At 46.2% G+C, this 18,090-nt stretch overlaps 1 protein-coding gene across 2 annotated transcripts in view; it reads left to right on the top strand.

Annotated features, from left to right (window-relative positions):
* The window catches only part of LOC135509469 (kin of IRRE-like protein 1), an 87,640-nt gene extending 69,797 nt beyond the window's left edge, over positions 1-17,843 (top strand). The window contains exons 10-15 of one of the 2 annotated variants that reach the window (XM_064930169.1): positions 3,678-3,778; positions 8,409-8,625; positions 11,139-11,246; positions 15,002-15,129; positions 15,994-16,068; positions 16,653-17,843. In XM_064930169.1, coding sequence (XP_064786241.1) covers positions 3,678-3,778; positions 8,409-8,625; positions 11,139-11,246; positions 15,002-15,129; positions 15,994-16,068; positions 16,653-17,408 — 1,385 coding nt within the window. In that variant the 3' untranslated portion in view covers positions 17,409-17,843. Of the gene's footprint in view, positions 1-3,677; positions 3,779-8,408; positions 8,626-11,138; positions 11,247-15,001; positions 15,130-15,957; positions 16,069-16,652 lie in introns of both variants that reach the window. The other variant, XM_064930160.1, reaches the window with a different exon arrangement.
* The last annotated feature ends 247 nt before the right edge of the window (positions 17,844-18,090 follow it).

Raw genomic sequence — 18,090 nt, 5'->3', positions numbered from 1 at the left:
TTTATTTATGTATAGGGCTCTGGTAATCTTTTAGTCCGTGCCTTTTACATTTTTAACTCTTTGCCATTTTGAAGCCTTTTTTTGTATTAATATATTTAATTGAAAATAAATTCAAACATTTTGAAGAAACAGTGTATTCTATGGTGCAGAGGGCAGATGCTCGTTGTCTGCAGTGAGAAGCTGTCTATCGCAGGACTATTGTAACCACGTTCTTCGTTTGTCGAAAGAGAGTCGGACCGAAATGCAGCGTGTTTGTTACTCATGTTTATTAGTGAAAACAAATAACGAAACTATACATGAAATAACGAATAAATACAAAACAACAAAACGGAACGTGAAACCTATTACAGCCTGACTGGTGAAACTAACACAGAGACAGGAACAATCACCCACGAAATACAAAGCGAAACCCAGGCTACCTAAATACGGTTCCCAATCAGAGACAACGAGAATCACCTGACTCTGATTGAGAACCGCCTCAGGCAGCCAAACCTATGAAACACACACCCCTAATCAGCTACAATCCCAATAACTAAAAAACCCCACTAAATACAACAAACAATAAACCCATGTCACACCCTGGCCTGACCAACTAATAAACTAAAACACAAAATACTAAGACCAAGGCGTGACAACTATGTAGTATCATGACATAAAGATCTCATTCCACCATTTTACATGAAACAATTAAGTGTCTAGCAATTGACTTTTTTGTCTGAGTTGCTATTGGCTAAAGAGGTAATTGTAGGTCTCGCCCACTAATTGAGCTAATGAGCTACACCTGTTTAAATGTTTATGGGAGTGTACCAGGGAATGAGAGTGGTAAGCAACGATAGACCAGTGAGGATTATTATTTTATTCTATTAATCTTTTCGTCATTGTTTTTCCCATTTTAACTCTTTGCCATTTTGAAGCCTTTTTTTCTATTTATATATTGAAAATAAATATCAAAGTTGGGAAGAAACCGTTTCAGTTTTTTTAGTAAAAACCTTTTTAGTGAAGGACATCGGCCGTCCACGTCAACAGGCCCACATTCAAAAAGGGTCTCAGAGTAGAAGTGCTGATCTGGGATCAGGTCCCCTTTGTCAATTTATTATAATCTAAAAAGGCAACAATTATCCTAGATCAGCGCTACTACTCTGAGATGCTAAGGGGACGATTCAGTCGTTATTCAATCTCCACCCCAGACGAATAACTGATGAATATCATGCTATTCTCATGCTTAAGTTCAATGTCAGAATACAGTAGAGAGAGAAAAGTGCATAATAAGGGAATCACATTCCATTCCCCCGCATGTACACACACACACACACACACACACACACACACACACACACACACACACACACACACACACACACACACACACACACACACACACACACACACACACACACACACACACACACACACACACACACACACACAGGTCGGAATTCCCCCCTAAATGAATACAGGCCCTCATACTACTGCTATGTTATAACTAGATGGTCATTTACTGTGAATAAACATTGTGGGACTTTCTTTAACTCTTTACATGTGTTTTTGTGGCAGTGGATAGGATGGCCTGAACATGTGTACGTTGGTTTGGTGTATCTAGCTTGAACGGTTCAAGAGTTACTGTTTATTTGATGCTAATTTATACACATTTATGTAGTTATAGCTGGTGCAGATTTTGAAGAATTTGAAGTTAGGATAGGCAGAATGTTCTAAACTTTGTTTTGTAGCTTAATTGGCTAAGGAGCAGGACCATTTTGAATAGTTACTTCTGTATTCTGTGGTTCTCATTCAAACCCATGTTAATTTATGAAATGTATTCATGATTATAGTTCAAAATGTATATATAGTATCAAAAAGTCTTTAGGCAAGCAATTTAAGATCTAGTTATGGTCAGTCTGAACATCTCAACGTTGGTTTGGAGTTGAAAGCTTAAACGGCGAAAAAGAGGACGTAGGTCTAGAATTCTTTATTTTTTACCCTTCTAGTCTGTGGCCCTTTTTTTTGTTGAAATGCATTGGTTTCCATAGCAATGGCTGCGTTTGGGCTGCTCGGTGACGAGACATGAGAGAGCTGTTAGCTGGCGTTAGCTAGCTGCTTTTGTCACTTTAAACTCTGACAAACAGCTGTCATTTTTTATTGGTAACAGATCATTCTGTTCTGATTTCAGATTTAAATAGTAGAGAAGTAGACCAAGATTTTTATACCCTCTAACGCCAGATGTACACTGCACGATTTTAAAAATCCTAACATTGCTGAGACACTCACATTACTATCAACATTTTTCTTACTTTTTAAAGCTCTTGTGTTGTTGGTTATTTAAGGGCTCATAAGTAAGCATTCCATGGTAATGTCTACCTACACCTGTTGTATTTGGCACATGTGACAAGTAAAATTTGATTTGGATCTTGATTTAAAACGACCATCTTTCCCATCGTTTATTGTCTTGCCAACGTAGAGATGAGCACAGTAAACACAGAGGCACAGAGGGTCACACACTATAAGATCCATCACTTGGTGGTGAGGATACTCCATACCACTCTGTCTCACAAAAACAATTATGTGATTAGATTGTTATCGTAGCTAGAACAAGCTGTGGCTCAAAGCAGTCTCATAAACGTTTTCAGTCAGTAATTCACACTTGTCCTACAGAGTTGAAATATCTAGCCAACATTTTGAAATTAATATGATTTCTTGTGAACTTCAGAGCTGTAACGATTTGACACTTTGGTTAAAGGCAAGTACTGTACAAACACATACTAGTAGTAGTCATCTCTCATGGGTGATGTGAAACAACGACATCACCTCAATGGTTTCTTCTCCGACGTGCTCTCATTGGCTACTGCTGATCACCGGTCTCAAAACTTGTTGTAGCGTATCTCAAATGACAAACATGTTTGGATGCATCAGTGTGTCTGGGACTGCTCAAAGATGGGATCAGTAGCCCTCAGGTTGCATCTCGGCTCACATGAAACAGGTGACATGCTGTCGGTGACAGCCACACAACTCGAGTAGGCAACAACATGGGGATTTTGTCTCTGATCTCAAAAATGTGTCTGGGACAGCTAAATCGTGTCGTGCACACCCAGGTTTTTGTCTAAAGTGCTGCGAAAATTGTACAAATTTCAGTTGTTTGAAATATGTATATGGTTACTAATAAAGGTGTATTATAAGATTATTATTATTATTATTATTAGATGATATTGGTATCAGATATTTTTTGTTACGATTTTCAGATTTGAGTAGCAGAGAAGCAGCAACTTTTTGGGAAAGTGGTCAAAATTCACTGATATGTGTCAAAAGTGACATTATTTACAGTGAGTGGAATATCATGTTGGGAGTGATGATGTCACAATGGGCCCTATAGAATCCCGAGGAAATCCCATGAAAGTGGATGAAGGAATAAAAAGCTTAATAGTTGAAAAAGTATCAAATATATAAAAAAAAAAAAAAAAAAAAAGTTGTATACAAGCCTGAATAGTCTGAACATTTGAACGTTTGAATGACGTTTCTAGCTTCAGCGGTGTAAAAGGACGAGCGTGTTAAAGAAAGATACTAATAATAGGAACCATGACGAAGATTTAAAGGACTAATTACCCCATCCTCCACTCATGATCAGATGTTCTGTCATGACTGAAGTGTATATAGCTGAAATTACATCCTATCTGTCTCCCCCCCAGGCCCTCCCATCATCTCCAGCGAACCAGTCCAGTACGCAATGAGAGGGGAGAGAGGGGAGGTCAAGTGCTACATTGCCAGCACCCCTCCACCTGACAAGATTGTGAGTGAAGTGAATTCTGGGAAATATCCTGGGAAATATCTGTAACACTTTATAATAACTTTAATGTATATCCCTTTATAAATGCTTATAAATGCTTTGTATATGTTATAGTTTCTTGTGAATTGTAAGGCTTTGTAAGTACATTCAGATTAAAGACAAGAGAGAGTGAATGAATGAGAACTGTATTGATGTTAAGGGGTTGTGTGAGAGGGGATGACATGAGGTTGATGGATAGTGTGAGAGGGGGGATGACATGAGGTTGATGGATAGTGTGAGAGGGGGGATGACATGAGGTTGATGGATAGTGTGAGAGGGGGGATGACATGAGGTTGATGGATAGTGTGAGAGGGGGGATAACATGAGGTTGATGGATAGTGTGAGAGGGGGATAACATGAGGTTGATGGATAGTGTGAGAGGGGGGATAACATGAGGTTGATGGATAGTGTGAGAGGGGGGATAACATGAGGTTGACGGAATCAGGTGTGAGAGGGGGATGACATGAGGTTGACGGACAGTGTGAGAGGGGGGATAACATGAGGTTGATGGATAGTGTGAGAGGGGGATGACATGAGGTTGACGGACAGTGTGAGAGGGGGGATAACATGAGGTTGACGGATAGTGTGAGAGGGGGATGACATGAGGTTGACAGATCAAGTGTGAGAGGGGGATGACATGAGGTTGACGGACAGTGTGAGAGGGGGATAACATGAGGTTGACGGATAGTGTGAGAGGGGGATGACATGAGGTTGACGGACAGTGTGAGAGGGGGGATAACATGAGGTTGACGGATAGTGTGAGAGGGGGATGACATGAGGTTGACAGATCAAGTGTGAGAGGGGGATGACATGAGGTTGATGGATAGTGTGAGAGGGGGATGACATGAGGTTGACGGATAGTGTGAGAGGGGGATGACATGAGGTTGACAGATCGAGTGTGAGAGGGGGATGACATGAGGTTGACAGATCGAGTGTGAGAGGGGGATGACATGAGGTTGACAGATTGAGTGTGAGAGGGGGATGACATGAGGTTGACGGATCAGGTGTGAGAGGGGGACGACATGAGGTTGACGGATCAGGTGTGAGAGGGGGACGACATGAGGTTGACAGATCAGGTGTGAGAGTGGGATGACATGAGGTTGACGGATCAGGTGTGAGAGGGGGACGACATGAGGTTGACAGATCGAGTGTGAGAGGGGGATGACATGAGGTTGACAGATCGAGTGTGAGAGGGGGATGACATGAGGTTGACAGATCGAGTGTGAGAGGGGATGACATGAGGTTGATGGATAGTGTGAGAGGGGGACGACATGAGGTTGACAGATCGAGTGTGAGAGGGGGATGACATGAGGTTGACGGATCAGGTGTGAGAGGGGGATGACATGAGGTTGACAGATCGAGTGTGAGAGGGGGATGACATGAGGTTGACGGATCAGGTGTGAGAGGGGGACGACATGAGGTTGACAGATCGAGTGTGAGAGGGGGATGACATGAGGTTGACAGTTGACAGATCGAGTGTGAGAGGGGGATGACATGAGGTTGACAGATCGAGTGTGAGAGGGGGATGACATGAGGTTGATGGATAGTGTGAGAGGGGGATGACATGAGGTTGATGGATAGTGTGAGAGGGGGATGACATGAGGTTGATGGATAGTGTGAGAGGGGGATGACATGAGGTTGATGGATAGTGTGAGAGGGGGATGACATGAGGTTGACAGATCGAGTGTGAGAGGGGGATGACATGAGGTTGACAGATCGAGTGTGAGAGGGGGATGACATGAGGTTGACAGATCGAGTGTGAGAGGGGGATGACATGAGGTTGACAGATCGAGTGTGAGAGGGGGATGACATGAGGTTGACGGATCAGGTGTGAGAGTGGGATGACATGAGGTTGAAGGATCAGGTGTGAGAGGGGGACGACATGAGGTTGACAGATCGAGTGTGAGAGGGGGATGACATGAGGTTGACGGATCAGGTGTGAGAGGGGGACGACATGAGGTTGACAGATCGAGTGTGAGAGGGGGATGACATGAGGTTGACAGATCGAGTGTGAGAGGGGGATGACATGAGGTTGATGGATAGTGTGAGAGGGGGACGACATGAGGTTGACAGATCGAGTGTGAGAGGGGGATGACATGAGGTTGACGGATCAGGTGTGAGAGGGGGATGACATGAGGTTGACAGATCGAGTGTGAGAGGGGGATGACATGAGGTTGACGGATCAGGTGTGAGAGGGGGATGACATGAGGTTGACAGATCGAGTGTGAGAGGGGGATGACATGAGGTTGATGGATAGTGTGAGAGGGGGATGACATGAGGTTGATGGATAGTGTGAGAGGGGGATGACATGAGGTTGATGGATAGTGTGAGAGGGGGATGACATGAGGTTGATGGATAGTTTGAGAGGGGGATGACATGAGGTTGACGGATCAGGTGTGAGAGGGGGATGACATGAGGTTGATGGATAGTGTGAGAGGGGGATGACATGAGGTTGATGGATAGTGTGAGAGGGGGATGACATGAGGTTGACAGATCAGGTGTGAGAGGGGGATAACATGAGGTTGACAGATCAGGTGTGAGAGGGGGATAACATGAGGTTGACAGATCAGGTGTGAGAGGGGGATAACATGAGGTTGACAGATCAGGTGTGAGAGGGGGATAACATGAGGTTGACAGATCAGGTGTGAGAGGGGGATAACATGAGGTTGACAGATCAGGTGTGAGAGGGGGACGACATGAGGTTGACAGATCAGGTGTGAGAGGGGGATGACATGAGGTTGATGGATCAGGTGTGAGAGGGGGGCGACATGAGGTTGATGGATAGTGTGAGAGGGGGACGACATGAGGTTGATGGATAGTGTGAGAGGGGGATGACATGAGGTTGATGGATCAGGTGTGAGAGGGGGATGACATGAGGTTGACGGATCAGGTGTGAGAGGGGGACGACATGAGGTTGACAGATCAGGTGTGAGAGGGGGATGACATGAGGTTGATGGATAGTGTGAGAGGGGGATGACATGAGGTTGACAGATCAGGTGTGAGAGGGGGATGACATGAGGTTGACAGATCAGGTGTGAGAGGGGGATGACATGAGGTTGACAGATCAGGTGTGAGAGGGGGATGACATGAGGTTGATGGATCAGGTGTGAGAGGGGGACGACATGAGGTTGACAGATCAGGTGTGAGAGGGGGATGACATGAGGTTGATGGATAGTGTGAGAGGGGGATGACATGAGGTTGACAGATCAGGTGTGAGAGGGGGATGACATGAGGTTGATGGATAGTGTGAGAGGGGGATGACATGAGGTTGACAGATCAGGTGTGAGAGGGGGATGACATGAGGTTGATGGATCAGGTGTGAGAGGGGGGCGACATGAGGTTGATGGATAGTGTGAGAGGGGGACGACATGAGGTTGATGGATAGTGTGAGAGGGGGATGACATGAGGTTGATGGATAGTGTAGGAGGGGGATGACATGAGGTTGACAGATCAGGTGTGAGAGGGGGATGACATGAGGTTGACAGATCAGGTGTGAGAGGGGGACGACATGAGGTTGACAGATCAGGTGTGAGAGGGGGATGACATGAGGTTGACAGATCAGGTGTGAGAGGGGGATAACATGAGGTTGACAGATCAGGTGTGAGAGGGGGATGACATGAGGTTGACAGATCAGGTGTGAGAGGGGGATGACATGAGGTTGACAGATCAGGTGTGAGAGGGGGATGACATGAGGTTGACAGATCAGGTGTGAGAGGGGAGTGGAGATCGTCGAGTAAAATCCTGTACCTTTCAGCGTCAATTATCCACGACAACAGCAGAGAGACATGAAACTAATCTGTGGTTTAAAAAAAAAGAAAGTCTCCACTCCATTTGTAGTGTCCTGTGTCCCAAATGACACCCTTTCCCCTTTATAGTGCACTACTTTTGACCAGAGGTCCGATCAAAGGTAGTGTACTATAGGATGCTATTGGGATTGAGCCAGTGAGTACCCGGAGCGTATAATGTGATACGACGTTATGGTTTTAGCTTAACGCAGAGACACAAGACCTATGAAATATGAAGTAGGGTGCTGTGTGAGTGTCAGAAAGTAGACCGGGGTGGGATGGGGGAGTAGGAGGGAAGGGGTGGGATGGGGGAGTAGGAGGAAAGGGGTGGGGTGGCGGAGTAGGAGGGAAGGGGAGCGGAGGGGATGAGTTCAAATCTTTACTTTCTTTTTCCTCCCCCTTCTCCAGACAATTTGCCTTTTTTTTTTTTGGGGGTTAAAAGGTACATTAGCACAACATGTGGGCCGCTGCATATTTCATATATTCATACTCCATATTTAATAGTATAACTACTTCAACAGATTTAAAGTAGAAAAACCTGCTAGACTCTTTATTGCTCGTGTACACCTGCCTCAGCCCGGTGTGTGTGTGTCTGTGTGTATACGCCTCTGTATACAGTATAAAGATGTTTTGTTATTGTGTTTTGGCACTTTCTTCAGACGGTAAGGAAATCAGAAGGGAACGGTAGACGAGGGGACTGAACCCGCTTCCGATAGTCAAGTCATATATGACAAATGCTCAACCAGGACTCTGCACTTTTCTATTCTCCATTTGACTCCCTAATTGTGTGTGTGTGTGTCTCCCTCCAGGTGTGGGCGTGGAAGGAGAACGTGTGGGAGAAGGAGAAGGGGACTCTGCTGGAGAGGTACACGGTGGAGCAGAGTAAACCTCACTCCCAGGGAGGAGCTGTCCTCTCCACCCTCACCATCAACAACGTCATGGAGTCTGACTTCCACTCTCCGTACAACTGCACCGCCTGGAACTCCTTCGGACCCGGGACCATGATCATCACCCTGGAGGAGAAAGGTATGTCTTAATTAAAGGGGCAATCTTGGTACATTCTTCTTTATAACTGAAGAATGATATAGCCATTGATTCTTGAAAAGGGGGGGGCACATACTTCTCTGAGACGTTTTAGATTACTGGCCAAGATTTCAGTATTGAATAGTATGGGAAAGTTTTTGTATTTTAATTTTTTACATTTTTTTTTAATTTCACCTTTATTTAACCAGGTAAGCTAGTTGAGAACAAGTTCTCATTTGCCACTGCGACCTGGCCAAGATACAGCAAAGCAGTTCGACACATACAACAACACAGAGTTACACATGGAATAAACAAACGTACAGTCAATAGTACAGTAGAACAAAATAAAACAAAAAGTCTATATACAGTGAGTGCAAATGAGGTAAGATGAGGGAGTTAAGGCAATAAATAGGTCATGGTGGCAAAGTAATTACAATATAGCAATTAAACACTGGAATGGTAGATGTGCAGAAGATGAATGTGCAAGTAGAGATACTGGGGTGCAAAGGAGCAAGATAAATCAATAAATACAGTATGGGGATGAGGTAGATAGATGGGCTGTTTACAGATGGGCTATGTACAGGTGCAGTGATCTGTGAGCTGCTCTGACAGCTGGTGCTTAAAGCTAGTGAGGGAGATGGGAATCTCCAGCTTCAGTGATTTTTGCGGTTCGTTCCAGTCATTGGCAGCAGAGAACTGGAAGGAAAAGCTACCAAATGAGGAATTAGCTTTGGGGGTGACCAGTGAGATACACCTGCTGGAGCGCGTGCTATGAGTGGGTGCTGCTATGGTGACCAGTGAGCTGAGATAAGGCGGGGCTTTACCTAGCAGAGACTTGTAGATGACCTGTAGCCAGTGGCTTTGGTGACGAGTATGAAGCGAGGGCCAACCAACGAGAGCATATAGTTCGCAGTGGTGGGTAGTGTATGGGGCTTTGGTGACAAAACGGATGGCACTGTGATATACTGTATCCAATTTGCTGAGTAGAGTGTTGGAGGCTATTTTATTGATGACATTGCCGAAGTTGAGGATCGGTAGGATGGTCAGTTTTACAAGGGTATGTTTGGCAGCATGAGTGAAGGATGCTTTGTTGCGATATAGGAAGCCGATTCTAGATTTCATTTTGGATTGGAGAAGCTTAATGTGAGTCTGGAAGGAGAGTTTACAGTCGAACCAGACACCTAGGTATTTCTAGTTGTCCACGTATTCTAAGTCAGAACCGCCCAGAGTAGTGATGCTGGACAGGCGGGCAGGTGCGGGCAGTGATCGGTTGAATAGCATGCATTTAGTTTTACTTGCTTTTTAAGAGCAGTTGGAGGCCACAGAAGGAGAGTTGTATGGCATTGAAGCTCATCTGGAGGTTAGTTAACACAGTGTCCAAAGAAAGGCCAGAAGTATACAGAATGGTGTGGTCTGTGTAGAGGTGCACCAGAGAATCGGCCCGAGAATTTAACCCTGTCGCACCCCCATAGAGGCTGCCAGGGGTCCAGACAACAGGCCCTCCGATTTGACACACTGAACTCTGTCTGAGAAGTAGTTGGTAAACCAGGCGAGGCAGTCATTTGAGAAACTAAGGCTGTCGAGTGCCAATAAGAATGTGGTGATTGACAGAGTCGAAAGCCTTGGCCAGGTCGATGACTATGGCTGCACAGTAATGTCTCTTATCGATGGCGGTTATGATATCGTTTGAGCGTGGCTTAGGTGCACCCATGACCAGCTCTGAAACCAGATTGCATAGCAGAGAAGGTATGGTGGGATTCGAAATGAACGGTGATCTCTTTGTTAACTTGGCTTTCAAAGACCTTAGAGAGACAGGGTAGGATAGATTTAGGTCTGTAGCAGTTTGGGTCTAGAGTGTCACCCCCTTTGAAGAGGGGGTTGACCATGGCAGCTTTTCAATCTTTGGGAATCTCATACAATACGAAAGAGAGGTTGAACAGGCTAGTAATAGGGGTTGCAACAATTTTGTCAGATAATTTTAAAAAGAAAGGGTCCAGATTGTCTAGCTCGGCTGATTTGTAGGGGTCCAGATTTTTGCAGCTCTTTCAGCTCTTTTTCAGCTATCTGGATTTGGGTGAAGGAGAAATGGTGGGGGCTTTGGCGGGTTGCTGTGGAGGGTGCCGGGCAGTTGACCGGGGTAGGGGTAGCCAGGTGGAAAGCATGGAAAGAAAGAGAAATAGAGAAGAGAAATGCTTATTGAAATTCTCAATCATAGTGGATTTATCGGTGGTAACAGTGTTTCCTCGCCTCAGAGCAGTCGGCAGCTGGGAGGAGGTGCTCTTATTCTCCATGGACTTTACAGTGTACCAGAACTTTTTTGAGTTTGTACTACAGGATGCGCATTCCTGTTTGAAAAAGCTAGTCTTAGCTTTCCTAACTGCCTGTGTATATTTGTTCCTAACTTCCCTGAAAAGTATAACCATGTCTCTCGGTCTCTCTTGTCTGTCTGTACAGAGATAGTACCAATAGTATGGGAAAGGTTTGGTATAACCATGTCTGTTTGTCTGTCTGTACAGAGATAGTACCAGTGGGGATTATAGCTGGTGGAACAGTTGGATCCTCCATCCTGCTCCTGATCTTTCTCCTGGCTCTAGCCTTCTACCTCTACCGCCAACGGAAAGGCAGTGAGTCGTGTACCAATCAGATTCTACTCCCTCCCTCTGCATGCAACATGTTTGTGGGTCGTGTACCAACCAGATACTACTCCCTCCCTCTGCATGCAACATGTTTGTGGGTCGTGTACCAACCAGATTCTACTCCCTCCCTCTGCATGCAACATGTTTGTGGGTCGTGTACCAACCAGATACTACTCCCTCCCTCTGCATGCAACATGTTTGTGGGTCGTGTACCAACCAGATTCTACTCCCTCCCTCTGCATGCAACATGTTTGTGGGTCGTGTACCAACCAGATACTACTCCCTCCCTCTGCATGCAACATGTTTGTGGGTCGTGTACCAATCAGACTCTACTCCCTCCCTCTGCATGCAACATGTTTGTGGGTCGTGTACCAACCAGATTCTACTCCCTCCCTCTGTATGCAACATGTTTGTGGGTCGTGTACCAACCAGATACTACTCCCTCCCTCTGCATGCAACATGTTTGTGGGTCGTGTACCAACCAGATACTACTCCCTCCCACTGCATGCAACATGTTTGTGGGTCGTGTACCAACCAGATTCTACTCCCTCCCTCTGTATGCAACATGTTTGTGGGTCGTGTACCAACCAGATACTACTCCCTCCCTCTGCATGCAACATGTATGTGGGTCGTGTACCAATCAGATTCTACTCCCTCCCTCTGCATGCAACATGTTTGTGGGTCGTGTACCAAACAGATACTACTCCCTCCCTCTGCATGCAACATGTTTGTGGGTCGTGTACCAACCAGATTCTACTCCCTCCCTCTGCATGCAACATGTTTGTGGGTCGTGTACCAACCAGATACTACTCCCTCGCTCTGCATGCAACATGTTTGTGGGTCGTGTTCCAACCAGATACTACTCCCTCCCTCTGCATGCAACATGTATGTGGGTCGTGTTCCAACCAGATACTACTCCCTCCCTCTGCATGCAACATGTTTGTGGGTCGTGTACCAACCAGATTCTACTCCCCCCCTCTGCATGCAACATGTTTGTGGGTCGTGTACCAACCAGATACTACTCCCTCCCTCTGCATGCAACATGTTTGTGGGTCGTGTACCAACCAGATTCTACTCCCTCCCTCTGCATGCAACATGTTTGTGGGTCGTGTACCAATCAGATTCTACTCCCTCCCTCTGCATGCAACATGTTTGTGGGTCGTGTACCAACCAGATTCTACTCCCTCCCTCTGTATGCAACATGTTTGTGGGTCGTGTACCAACCAGATACTACTCCCTCCCTCTGCATGCAACATGTTTGTGGGTCGTGTACCAACCAGATTCTACTCCCTCCCTCTGCATGCAACATGTTTGTGGGTCGTGTACCAACCAGATACTACTCCCTCCCTCTGCATGCAACACGTTTGTGGGTCGTGTACCAACCAGATACTACTCCCTCCCTCTGCATGCAACATGTATGTGGGTCGTGTACCAACCAGATACTACTCCCTCCCTCTGCATGCAACATGTTTGTGGGTCGTGTACCAATCAGACTCTACTCCCTCCCTCTGCATGCAACATGTTTGTGGGTCGTGTACCAACCAGATTCTACTCCCTCCCTCTGTATGCAACATGTTTGTGGGTCGTGTACCAACCAGATACTACTCCCTCCTCTGCATGCAACATGTTTGTGGGTCGTGTACCAACCAGATACTACTCCCTCCCACTGCATGCAACATGTTTGTGGGTCGTGTACCAACCAGATTCTACTCCCTCCCTCTGTATGCAACATGTTTGTGGGTCGTGTACCAACCAGATACTACTCCCTCCCTCTGCATGCAACATGTATGTGGGTCGTGTACCAATCAGATTCTACTCCCTCCCTCTGCATGCAACATGTTTGTGGGTCGTGTACCAAACAGATACTACTCCCTCCCTCTGCATGCAACATGTTTGTGGGTCGTGTACCAACCAGATTCTACTCCCTCCTCTGCATGCAACATGTTTGTGGGTCGTGTACCAACCAGATACTACTCCTCGCTCTGCATGCAACATGTTTGTGGGTCGTGTTCCAACCAGATACTACTCCCTCCCTCTGCATGCAACATGTATGTGGGTCGTGTTCCAACCAGATACTACTCCCTCCCTCTGCATGCAACATGTTTGTGGGTCGTGTACCAACCAGATTCTACTCCCCCTCTGCATGCAACATGTTTGTGGGTCGTGTACCAACCAGATACTACTCCCTCCCTCTGCATGCAACATGTTTGTGGGTCGTGTACCAACCAGATTCTACTCCTCCTCTGCATGCAACATGTTTGTGGGTCGTGTACCAATCAGATTCTACTCCCTCCCTCTGCATGCAACATGTTTGTGGGTCGTGTACCAACCAGATTCTACTCCCCCTCCCTCTGTATGCAACATGTTTGTGGGTCGTGTACCAACCAGATACTACTCCCTCCCTCTGCATGCAACATGTTTGTGGGTCGTGTACCAACCAGATTCTACTCCCTCCCTCTGCATGCAACATGTATGTGGGTCGTGTACCAACCAGATACTACTCCCTCCCTCTGCATGCAACATGTATGTGGGTCGTGTACCAAACAGATACTACTCCCTCCCTCTGCATGCAACATGTTTGTGGGTCGTGTACCAAACAGATACTACTCCCTCCCTCTGCATGCAACATGTTTGTGGGTCGTGTACCAACCAGATTCTACTCCCTCCCTCTGCATGCAACATGTTTGTGGGTCGTCTACCAACCAGATTCTACTCCCTCCCTCTGCATGCAACATGTTTGTGGGTCGTGTACCAAACAGATACTACTCCCTCCCTCTGCATGCAACATGTTTGTGGGTCGTGTACCAAACAGATACTACTCCCTCCCTCTGCATGCAACATGTTTGTGGGTCGTGTACCAATCAGAGATTCTACTCCTCGCTCTGCATGCAACATGTTTGTGGGTCGTGTTCCAACCAGATACTACTCCCTCCCTCTGTATGCAACATGTATGTGGGTCGTGTTCCACCCAGATACTACTCCCTCCCTCTGCATGCAACATGTTTGTGGGTCGTGTACCAACCAGATACTACTCCCTCCCTCTGCATGCAACATGTTTGTGGGTCATGTACCAACCAGATTCTACTCCCTCCCTCTGCATGCAACATGTTTGTGGGTCGTGTACCAACCAGATACTACTCCCTCCCTCTGCATGCAACATGTTTGTGGGTCGTGTTCCAACTGGCTCCCTATTCCCCCCACAGGGCTCTGGTCAAAATGATAGGTGGTAGGGGACAGGGGATAGGGGACAGGGGAAAGGGGATAGGGGACAGTGGACAGGGGACAGGGACAGGGGATAGGGTGCCATTTGGGATGCATGTGGGTGTGGCTGTGTGTGGATGCATGTGGGTGTGGCTGTGTGTGGATGCATGTGGGTGTGGCTGTGTGTGGATGTATGTGGGTGTGGCTGTGTGTGGATACATGTGGGTGTGGCTATGTGCGGATGCATGTGGGTGTGGCTGTGTGTGACTGTCATTCATATAGTCATTCACAATGTACTGTGTAACCACAAATAGTCACGTGTTTATTCATGATCGCTTATTTAAAACTGAATAAGAATGACTTGTTTTCTCTCTCTTTTGTTGTACTGTAGATCTAAACGTTGATCCAAAAGTACTGTTATTCAGATGTTTGTCCCACTTTAAATGAACAACAGCCTATAAAGGCTTCATATAGCATACATAAAGTATTCATAAGCACTCTCTTAGGCGCTTCATGAGTCATCTGTCTTGTTCTGGTTCCAGGTCGTCGTGGGGTCACTCTGGGGAAGCCGGACATCAAGGTGGAGACAGTCAACAAGGAGACACATAGTCTGGAGGAGGAATCGGGCAGTGTTTCCACGGCAACGCGCATGGTCAAGGCCATGTATTCCGTGAGTACCCAACACTCACCGCTATGAGTCCAATCAAATCAAACGTTGTTTAAAGTGCAATAGCTTTGACAAAAGGTGTTTGTCTCCAAAATGCGTCAGCTGTACACTTTTGAAGAGAACCGACCTGAACCTCTAGTGTTGCAGTTCCTTTTACATAAAAGTTCATTTAAAATATAGCAACAGACTTCATGGTAAAACAATCAAATGAAGCATGAAGGAGGGGCATCTGTTCTCTGTTGCCTTAGACTTCACAGACTGAGGTTGTGTTCCAAGTGGATGCACTACATAGTGCACTACTTCTAACTGAAAGTAGTGCACTATAATGGGAATAGGGTGCAATTAGAGAAACCCTTAGGCTTCTCTCAGACTGAGGAAACCCTGCACTAGGCTACACTGAGAAAGCTCTATATAAGATGGGATTAATGCCACCGGCCACATGGGTTGTCATTTGAAATACAGCTATTATAACTGTTATTACAACATGTTTAAGACATAAATTGTTCTAGGAGCTATAAGGTGCTGAAGCCTTTAGTTGTTGTTTGAGAGTAAACCACTGGATTGAATTCACCTTCATGTGCTTTCTTGGTCCTGTTACATCTTCAACTGTACTCACCAAACATTTGTCAAACAACATTTTCATCAAATGAAAAACCTGATATTCTGTTTTCCTCTTCCCTCCCACCTCTCTCTCTCTCCCTCTCTCTCTCTCTCTCTCTCTCTCTCTCTCTCTCTCTCTCTCTCTCTCTCTCCCTCTCTCTCTCTCTCTCTCTCTCTCTCTCTCTCTCTCTCTCTCTCTCTCTCTGTGTGTTTTGTTGTTTGATGGTTTAGTTTCTACCCTCTGTCTCCCTCTCTCCCTCCACTCAGCCATTCAAAGACGATATGGATCTGAAGCAGGACCTGCGCAGTGAGCTCGATACCCGCGAGGAATACGAACTCAAAGTGAGTAACTCTCTCTTTGCTACTCACTTCATACCCTCCTACATCAAACCAACAAACTCCTCATATGTACAGTACGTACAACACAATACGCAACAACATATCACACAAAATACTAATACTAACTACCTCACACCTCAGATATGCTAACACCTCAGATATGCTAACACCTCAGATATGCTAACACCTCAGATATGCTAACACCTCAGATATGCTAACACCTCAGATATGCTAACACCTCAAATTGGAACACTCTTGCATGTAATAAGAAAAAAGCTCACTATCACCTCATCCCTATCCTACAACAATACAACACACAACATGACTACATCACACCTCAAATATGCCCAAACAGGGTTGGGGTGACTTCCAATTGGAGGCAGTCAATTCAGGAAGTAAACTGAAATTCCAATTCAATAATTGAAAAGATGTCATTCATTTTCAATGACTACATTTATTTTATTTTAAATGTAAATCACTTTCTGAATGCACTGCCTTTAATTAGAATTGCCCCCAACCCTGACCACACCTCAAATTCAAACCCATGTAAAAATCACTCGCTATTCCCTCATCATGTTTGTCCTTAGGACCCAACGAACGGCTACTATAACGTCCGTGCAACCACCCACGACGAGGCCAGGCCGTCCTCCCGCTCCATGCTGTACCAGGGAGAGTTCCGGACCTCCAACCCTCCAGGGGGAGCTACAGGTGCTACCTCCAGTGGCCCAGCAGGGGGTCCCGGAGGGGCGGTGGCTGCAGGAGCAGTCCCAGGAGTCCCAGGGTCAAGGGCAGGGTGCTATGACCCCAGACCTCCATCCAGGATGTCTCACACCAACTACCCACCGTTCAACACCTTCACCAGGGCGGGCCCGAGCCAAGTCCCGCCCAACACCAACCACCCCACCCACCCCGCCCACCCCGCCCATCCTGCCTCACAGACCACCGACTTCCCCGGAGACTGCGGACTATTGGACAACAACAGTCAGCTGACCTATGACAACTATGGCTATCCCGCCCAGTACCCTACCTATCGGGTGGGCTTTGCCCCGCCCCTGGAAGGAGGCCCGGCCTATGAGGTCTACCCAACTGGACAAGGGGTGGGACCAGGGCCAGTGCAAGGACCAGTCCAAGGCCAAGGCCCATGTCTGGGTCCTGAAACTGTGCTGGGGAATTATGGGACCACCCGCTTCTCTTACACTTCTCCTCCTAGTACTGACTACTCTCCGCCTGGTACTGACTACTCTCCTCCTGCTACTGACTACTCTCCTCCTGCTACTGACTACTCTCCTCCTGGTACTGAGTACAACCAGAGACACACTCAGAGGATGCAGACACACGTGTGAGAGAGATGGATTCTCTAATACATAGTGATACTTGTTTTCATACATGCGTACATACATATAAACACAGCCACACACACACAAACACTTGTTGGAGAGATACATTTATTCTCTCTATGCTTTCTTTATGGCATACATACACACACATACAAACGCAAACAATCTGACAAAGTTTCTCTCAATCTTCAGCTCCAAGAGCTGAAAAAGCAAAAGCCACAATCGAGAGGGGAGACGTGACAAAAGAAAGAGAGGCTGAAAGTACTTTTCTTAAACTCGGTGGGGATTCAGCAGAGTTTAATTACTTACATGCTAATAGACAGTGTCCAGATCCATCTCTTCTCTATTGGACTCTCCACCCTCTCTCTTTCCTCTCACACTATCTCTGTATATAATATCATTTTAACCTTAGTATAACCTTGTATAAACGTACTGTGTACAGATACAGCTGCTGAACTTTTCTCCTTATTATACACCCTCTTACACTCCTTTAAATTCACAGAAACACACACACACACACACACACACACACACCCTCTTACACTCCTTTAAATTCACAGAAACACACACACACACACCCTCTTACACTCTGTTAAATTCACAGAAACACACACCTACATGCCTTTAAATTCACAAAAACACACACACACACCCTATTACACTCTGTTAAATTCACAGAAACACACAC

Source organism: Oncorhynchus masou, chromosome 3 (genome assembly GCF_036934945.1).
Source record: "Oncorhynchus masou masou isolate Uvic2021 chromosome 3, UVic_Omas_1.1, whole genome shotgun sequence".
NCBI classification, from domain to species: domain Eukaryota; kingdom Metazoa; phylum Chordata; class Actinopteri; order Salmoniformes; family Salmonidae; genus Oncorhynchus; species Oncorhynchus masou.
The sequence above is the reverse complement of the archived record's forward strand: the minus strand, read 5'-3'. Positions and strand labels throughout refer to the sequence as shown.